We start from the raw sequence: 8,622 nt of genomic DNA, 5'->3' as shown, positions 1-8,622 counted from the left end.
CTTTTCTTCAAAATGCTTACCTATTGATATGTACATTGATGATAGTATATCATTGAGGACTAACATCCACATCACACAACTCAAATGTAGTATCTTCGCTCTTATTCTCTCACATAAATCTTAGCTTAATGTGATTACCACATTTTGTGTTATTATTTTCTTTTTATGTTATGTTGAAGGAGAAGCAATTTGCACTATTCTTCAAACTTTGTTTTCTTCTTCATGAAGGCTGAATGGATCATGTTCATGTACATCCAAGATTCCTTCATTCTAATGTGAACTCTTATAAATGAACATTTGGAGGTATATTTCTTTTGCCACTCTTTTCAGAGACAAATAAATGAGGTTAATGTCGTCTTTCCTTGTTGCCATCTATAGATCATTTTTAATTTATAAAAGGATCCACTACTTTAATTATACCATTCAATGTTTCAGTTAAAATTATCTTACCATCCAATAGGTGAGATATTATCTTCAAGGCTCTATACTTGTGTTATCAAACGATATTATCTATGAAGTGAGATTTATTTATCATTGAGATAAAAAAGTGAGAGTTTACTAACATCTTTTTTAGAACATCCTTGATTTTCACCATCAATAGTTTTGTAAATTGATAACCAATAATCTCATCATTCATAGTTTTTGAATATTGGAATCATTTACTTTATTGTTGTTATAACTAAGCATGCCATATTAGTGGTTTATAAAATCAATAGAAAGGCTACTGTCCAACTAGATAACATTCTAGATGTTCTATTGTTTCCCTAGCAAAATTGACAACTGGGAGATACTTTCTAAATCAAGTCAAAATTTGATATTAATATCATGATTTAATTGTGTAAGTTATGCTATTGCTTTCTATTAGGATTCAATTATGTAGGTTGTAGTGATTATTCTTTAAAGGGTTCTAGTTCAATTGAAGAGCATTTGCTTTACAAGCAAACACATAGTGGTTCAATTCCATTGTGCCTTATGACGAGTGAGAGTGTAACCCACTATTATGGGATCACCTAACACCATGTAAAAATGTTGAGAGATTGCAATGATATATTAGATAAGCTTGACCTTCTATTAGCACACTACAAGGGAGTAAAACTGGACTCAACTTATAGTTTTAGAGGATTTAACCATTGGTTCTCTTAAACTGTCAATGTATTAATGTGATGCACACTAAATTTGACACAAAAAACTCTTTAGTTCCACCTTTTTCTTATACTGTCAATGTCCTCCTCGCTGCTTGGAATACACAGAAGATTGTTAAATAAGAGATTCTAATGATGCTTCACTATATCATTAGGATAAGTGTTACAATCATTTACTGATAAAGAGTCAAGAGAGAAAGCCTAGTTTGGCAAGACTGCACACCAAACTTAAAAAATCAAAAGACACACGATTTCACCTTGATCTATGATCCAACATATTTTAATAACTAAAGAGTGAGAAAAGCCTCAAACTTGTGACGTAATCTTTATCCTCTAAGAGTATAAGGAATCATAATCAATTACATACATATAATTACTTTTTCTTTCCAAAAGAAAAATGATATACATTTGAAATCAAAACATTTGTTTTCTAAAGCATACACGTGCGAATACATAGATGTAAAGAAAGGTATGCAATTCTATTCATATTTTTATTTACAAACTAATTATAGCAATATGAGAAAAATTATAATCATAACCACCATCAAATCATTCAAAAACATTCCTTAATTTATTTAGAGTAGGTCAACATAAGACTACATGGTGTGTGATACATGTTTCCCATCATGACCATTCTTTACCAAGTGGCTTGATCACTTCTCCTCAACCATGTTCTTGCCTTCCAGTCATCCATGCATTTAGTCACACTCAATCATAGTTGAAACAAATACATGATATGGAATCTTAATAATAACACAATTTAACTCAACTTTTCTTTCACATTTACAAATTCATTCACTAATTCTAACATTTTATCCTTAATCAAATAATTAGGAATTAAATAATTACTAATATACTCCAATTTATAACATTATTGAAGCAAGTAAAAAGATGGGATGTGATACAAAGGCACTTCAAAACAAATGATAACATGTAGTCCCAATTATAATCAAACATTAACATGACATCCATCAACGATTATTCTTACTACTTTGAGAACTCTGTAACCAATTCACAATTATGGTAACACCTAATAGCTTTCTCCGTCATAAATTAGTATCCACAAACTTATGGTACAAGGAAAAAAGTAAAACGCACCTCAAAGTTACTTTTCTTTAATTATATAAGATTTCTATCATGCCTACTTAGGCTTTTATATTAGGTATTGAAATATAGTAATAATGCACTCAAACAAGTTTGTGGTAATTTTACTTAACCCCACTCCCACACTTCTATAAATGCATTTAATAATTTGGAGTGGAAGGGAAAGCTATCTTTTAGTTGTTTAGGATTGGAAGTATTGTGACATTAATAAATATCTTTTATTAAACATAAGATTCTTTTTAAAACTTATTGAGAATTACCAACAATCTTAAGCTGACTCTCCTACTAGTAGAGACTATGCATTTACCTTTATCATTACCCTAATTAATTTCTTTATTCAACATGCTACCCTAGTTTTATTTTCTCAATTTGCACTTCCTCTTATATATACATTTTTTGGTTCAACTTTTCAAATTTCTTTCATCCTTAAGTTTAAATGATTTGAAATAAAAGGAAGCTATATTTTAGTTGTTTATGATAAAAAGTATTGTAGGACCTTATAATACATAATTCCAAAAAAATTATTGATAGGAGCTAATGGAAGGACACTTTCAAGACATCCCCCACATTCTTTATAAAAGAATAATATTAATAAATACAAAATATTTTAAAAATATTTTCTCAAATTATTAAAAAAAATTAAATATTATGCTATTTCATTTATCAAAATAGTTAAATATACAAAAATATATATTTTTGATCCGAGGAAGCCAAGATTAATTTTTTTATGTATTAAACAAATTTGAATCCATTACCATTGTGTTGTAGACTCTTGCCTAAAATATAATTAAATATTATAATAATACAGTAAAGACAAAATACACAATAATTAAAAAACCTACACCTTACTATTTTATTTCCAAAAAACATAACTACAAATTTGAAAAAACAAAACAAAAAACAAAAAAAGGATATTGCACCTCTCCGTTTAATACTAGATTACATCAAGTAGAAGCACATGGATATTCTGTTCCCCATAACGAGAGCCAACCATATCTGAAAGTCTTTCTGCTTTCTGCTTTCCACTGTCGACGACCTAACCCAATCAATCTCCTTACGAAACCAAATAAGCTACTTCTTTCCCAATCAATCTCTAGGGTTTCATAACCAGAAAAATTACGGCCGAAGCACTTCTTTCACTGTCAATTTCCAGGGTTCCATAATAACCAGGTAAATTATGAATGAAATAACCAGATGTGAGTTTCTAGGGTTTCATAGTAACAAGATGTTTGACTGAAAAACCACTCAGATGCAATCAAATAAAACTCAGATGTCAATTTTTAGGGTTTCATAATGACCCGATGCAACCAAAATAATCGAAAATTACGGATGAAACCAAATTATTATGGCTGAAACAAATAATCTACCTTTTCAACAGCCAGGCGGATTATGGATGAAAGCGCTCCAGAGGATTTTACATTTTGTGGCTGCCATGGCTTCTTCCCTGCAAAAACCAGAAAAAAAATCCCTTTCCATCAATAACCTTCCAGCAAAAACGCGGGCTCGCAATAGATAAAAAAAATCTTTAAAGCCCAAAACAGCTGGCATCCCAGGTAAGGAGGAGTTTTTCTGCAGTGACGTAATCGTCCACGTCATCCAGATGTGACCCATTGAAAGCGACGGGCAAAAGTGTTGCCCTAAAATCTCGACTTCAATCTACATACCGACTTATACAAAACCAGATTGAAACCCTTAAAATGCGATCCTCGGAAAACCAACGGCTGAATAAATGACACGTGTCAAAATTGTCGGAGTATCGCGGCCGTCGATGGGGTTAGTCTGGAACGGGCAGGTGGACCGACTATGAGATCAGATGGACGGCAGGGATGCTGCCCGAGAAGATGGCGGGCAGCGTTACCGCCTTTAAGAGGAGACGGTGTAGAGCTCTGATTATCGCATCGAGGGTTTGCCTGTGAAACCCTTGCCCTTATTTTTGTCCTTGGCCTCTTCTTTCCCTTCCAAATCTTTGCTTGCTTGAGGCAAATTGTTCTGTTCCTCCCGATTTCTTCAGAAATCCGAGGAAAATTTTCCAGCGGTTGAGTTGGCCGTGAGATTTTTGCCGGCGGTAAGAAATATCCCAAATCGTGAAGCCTATAAAGGTGATCTCGGAGCTCTGCTTCTGAGATCGCATTTGATCCTTAATCCCGCGGATCTGACCATCAGAAGTCCTGATCTGGCCGCAGAATCGTGGCTTAAAGCTGTCGATTTTAGGTCGTGTATTCCGGAACCCTTGCTGTAGAAATATTTATTGGGGTTCCAGGCCGTGAGGAGTGAATTCTATGAGACGCGAGGGAAGCGATCTGAGATATTTTGATGCCACCGGAGAATCGCCCTCGCATGAATGGCTTCCGCGCTGCTGGCGAGTCGTGATGAGACGCGGGATCACCAGGATCGTTGGGCGGAGAAAAAGGTTTACATGAGGAAGAGTTCCGGGAAGTCGGCTTCGGCGAAGCCTGTGTTAGATTTTCAGCAGTCTCGTAACGGCAAAGGCAATAGTGGCCGTGAGATGGTTCTGGCCGGCGGCGGCGGCGGCGGCGGCCGTGAGATCGTTCTGGCCGGCGGCGGCGGTCATGATGTTGCGCCGATGGCATCTGATGATTCTTCTAGCTTTAACAGGAAATCAATTAATGTTAACCATGATGCGGCAGCCATGGATGGTGGTCTGCGGAGCGTTGATGCATTTGTTACTTATAATATTAGTTCTTATTCTGCAGATAGGGTTAGGGAGTTGAGGAGAAAATTAACTCTGGAATTAGAGCAGGTTAGGAGTTTGTACGGTAGGTTAGAGGCCAAGGAAGTGCAGTTAAGGTGCGGAGGGGGTGGTTATTCTAATGTTAACGCTAGCTATAGCGCCTCCCAATTCTCTGGAAATGATGCTCGCAATAACTATGGAGGTAAGGAAGTGACCTCTGGTTTAGCGGGTAACCAAGGTTTGGGCTTAGCCCATGGTCAGCGTCCTTTGCCGCTAAGCGTTGAGAGCAATATGACCGTCGGGTGTGATGGTGCTGCTAAGGAAAAACGGACACCTAAGGCGAATCAATATTATCGGAATTCAGAGTTTCTGACAGGTAAGGATAAGATGCCGCCGCCGGAAAATAAAAAGTCTGGTCTTCATAAAAGATCTACACAGGAAAAGCTGGACGGAAGGGAGCCGAAGAAGCCGCTGGTCAATCCGGTTGCTGGTAAACAGCTTGCAGAAGCAATGAAACAATGCGGGTCATTGCTAACGAGGCTGATGAAACACCGATTTGGGTGGGTTTTCAATACTCCGGTAGATGTGATTGGGCTAGGTCTACATGACTATAATGCAATAATTAAGAATCCCATGGATCTCGGCACCGTGAAATCAAGGCTTAATGAGGGTAAGTATGGCTCGCCTATTGATTTCGCGGCGGATATAAGATTGACTTTTAATAATGCGATGACTTATAATCCTGAAGGGCATGATGTTCATGGCATGGCTAAGGCCTTGCTTCAGTTTTTCGAAGAGCGATGGAAGCCGCTTATTGATAAATATGAACAGGAAAAGAGGAAGTTTCATTTTAATTCATGGTCGGATGAAAGATTTCATGGTGGTGTTGGTCAGAACGTGAAACAATTGCCCATCACTGAGATACAAAAGAAAAATCTGAAAAAAACTGAGCCCATACTTGGTCCGTCGCCGCCTCCACCAAAGGCAGCAAAACCCAAGAGTAGCTCTGCCGCTCGAGCCCCTGCTCCCAAAAAACCCAAGGCCAAAGATACTGAAAAGCGAGATATGAGCTTTGAGGAGAAGCAGAAATTGAGTGCTAATTTGCAGAGCCTGCCTCCAGAGAAGTTAGAGAATATTGTTCAGATCATTAAGAAGAGAAATCCCTCATTGTGCCAGCAGGAGGATGAGATTGAGGTTGATATTGATTGTTTCGATACGGAAACGCTTTGGGAGCTTGACAGGTTTGTCAATAACTGTAAGAAGAATATGAGCAAGAACAAGAAAAAAACAGCAAATGCGGCTGAACAGGTACAAGAAGTAACTACAAATGCAAATAACGAGGTTGAAAAAAGGGAAAAGGTAGTGATGTTTTTCCAAATTTTAAATGTGACATTCTTTAGTAGCAGTGTGTGCTTGGTTTATGATGTTAGACTTAAGTTCTCGCTGTTTGGTCTAGTGAAGTTGGACTTAAGTTCTCTCTGTTTTATACTTTGCAGTCCCCTATTACTGAGCCGGAAGATCCCCAAAAGAAAGCAAATAAGAAGGGTAAGTTATCCTATCATTTTTGTACTAGTTTTTTTTTCAGCTCACTTTTCTACGTTGGATTGTAATCAAACTCAGTTGGGGGATTTGTTTATTTGTAGATTGGTTATTTGAGTAGTTTTGGGTTCATATTGAAATTAACATGAGATTTATATAATTGGACTGGTCTATGTAAATTTGTATCTTCATGAGCGCGTCTTCTGATTAGCAGGGGATCAAGGTGAAGAGGACGTTGATATAGACGATGATATGCCCTCCACTAATTTCCCTCCCGTAGAGATCGATAAGGATAAAGATGGGGGATACGGAAGCAGATCGAGCAGTTCTAGCAGCTCTAGCAGTGATTCTGGTTCTTCGTCAAGTGGTATGTTCTCTGTCCTCACTGGTTCTAGTTCAATCTGTTTAGGGAGGATTATGCATTGCCGAAGCATGCTACGAGGTTTGCTTGTGCCATATGCGGCTAGGGGGTGCTTTTACATCTTTGGTTTATTATCTACGGAGTAAACGAAAATTTACAGGTGTTCCATTTATATGCCAGATTCTGATTCTGGGAGCTCTTCTGGGAGCGACTCAGAGGGGGAGGATGCAAATTCTGCTGGTGCAGGATCAAAGGCATTGCCCGATAGGAGCTAAGAGCACAACTCAACGGATCGTTGTTGTTAGCAAAACATGGGTGAGTAAATGTTTGATGCATTTGATTGAATTCTAGTTCCAGGCTTCCATCAAACATCCTCCACTTGTTATAAATGGCTAGGGCACCAGTTTAGCTTAACATTTAAAACTGAAAGTTTTGGAAAAACGAGTTCAAGTTTCTTGGTTTGATCTGAACATTTAGTCTCACTTTCTTAGAGGGTGTTACTGACATTAGTTTGGTTTAATAACAGAAGTGCAGAAAATATGTTGCTTTTCATGATAATGTAGCTCAAGGTTGAAGGTTTCTGACAAAATCTAATGAAAGAAGAATCACCCAGAATTGGGAAGTCTAAATTGAATCTATTGTAGGCCAACAGGTAGGGTTGGGTTGCCATGTTTCAAAGAGTGCTTAGTAACATACCCCGATTCTTGTATTTGAAAATCCAGTCTTTTTCTAGGTTGTTTAGTACTAAAAAGCACATGGCAGATAAATAGTATGAGACTGTGATTTAGTGCAAGTCTGCCTGATACGTGCAGGTCTATGAGCTGGTTCTTGAAGTGGCTTTTGGATCCTTTAGTGACTAGCGATGGGCTAGATGTGATATGATTCCGTTATAGCACACTCTATTAATGTATGGACTGTGAGTGCGTTTCATAATATCTCCTCCTGTAAACCAAATACTATTAACAGCTATAATTTACTTGTTTGACAATCTTGAAGCTCTACTGAATTGCATTTCCATTTCAACTAAAACTAAGTAGCTTTATTTGAGGAAGGGGCTTTTATCGTTTAGCTTAACAAAAATCTAGTTGTATAGATGATAAATTTCTTTGTTGCACCAAATAGTAGTAAATTATGTTCTGATGTATATGCAGGCGGTGGAGTGAGACATATTTGAGGGGCTTAGCTCAGGATCAGGCTATCTCAGTCTCAGCATTGCCTCTGCTCCGAGCAAGTAAATTGTGCATAAGTTAAATGTGGACATGGACAGCAGGGTAATGTAACGGAACCAGTGCAGTCTTGACAGGTGTACCATACACAAAATTCATACCATTTTTTCATCCTTAGTATCTGTTTTGTGGAAAGTAAGTGAAGGGGAGGAGTAACTCCCATGAATACGCGTACGAGTACAATTGACAGTGTCTGCTTCAGAAAGGATTTGAAGTTTTGCTATGTAAAGCGGATGTTGTGTCATATGGCCTTTTTGGGTTGTGTAACGTGACAAATGTATCATAAATGGAAGGGAAGGCCTCTGTGTCAAATTTTGACTAAATTGTTTTGTAAATGTATACTGATCCTTTTAATTTGCAGTTACCATTTCAGTCTTCTCAGAACAACAAAATTAACATGTTTATATTATCTCTGCATAAGCCACAGAAAGGGCAAATATACGACACATTTTCAAGCAAGTAAATGTTGAGAATGATCTCCATCCATTTTTGCGGCTAATTAACAAGCAGAAGAATCTTAAGAAGCGAGCGTGCACAGACACATGCCTATAGTGTGGA

At 37.4% G+C, this 8,622-nt stretch overlaps 1 protein-coding gene and 1 long non-coding RNA gene across 5 annotated transcripts; one reads left to right on the top strand and one right to left on the bottom strand.

Moving 5' to 3' along the window:
• Positions 1–3,075: 3,075 nt before the first annotated feature.
• LOC149551181 (uncharacterized) lies at positions 3,076–3,750 on the bottom strand. The gene is made up of 2 exons (XR_016352703.1): positions 3,614–3,750; positions 3,076–3,385 (listed from the first exon to the last, which is right to left on the bottom strand). It is a non-coding gene; the product is annotated as an uncharacterized LOC149551181 (long non-coding RNA).
• A 388-nt stretch (positions 3,751–4,138) lies between these two features.
• Positions 4,139–8,387, top strand: LOC149551180 (transcription factor GTE4-like). Of its 4 annotated transcripts, none has more exons than XR_016352700.1 (7): positions 4,139–6,297; positions 6,435–6,483; positions 6,692–6,844; positions 7,019–7,153; positions 7,365–7,490; positions 7,651–7,745; positions 7,990–8,387. XR_016352700.1 is itself a non-coding variant. In XM_089786760.1 (5 exons), exons 1-4 carry the CDS (start codon positions 4,588–4,590, stop codon positions 7,111–7,113), a joined length of 2,007 nt encoding a protein of 668 aa, XP_089642886.1. In that variant the 5' UTR covers positions 4,139–4,587; the 3' UTR covers positions 7,114–7,153; positions 7,990–8,387. The 4 variants fall into 4 exon arrangements, 1 of the variants encoding a protein (XP_089642886.1); XR_016352701.1 differs by having other exon boundaries at positions 7,651–7,754; XR_016352702.1 differs by having other exon boundaries at positions 7,651–7,758.
• The last annotated feature ends 235 nt before the right edge of the window (positions 8,388–8,622 follow it).

This window comes from Cupressus sempervirens, chromosome 6 (assembly GCF_028749045.1).
Source record: "Cupressus sempervirens isolate cs-2001-9-10 chromosome 6, ASM2874904v1, whole genome shotgun sequence".
Taxonomy (NCBI): Eukaryota; Viridiplantae; Streptophyta; class Pinopsida; order Cupressales; family Cupressaceae; genus Cupressus; species Cupressus sempervirens.
The sequence above is the reverse complement of the archived record's forward strand: the minus strand, read 5'-3'. Positions and strand labels throughout refer to the sequence as shown.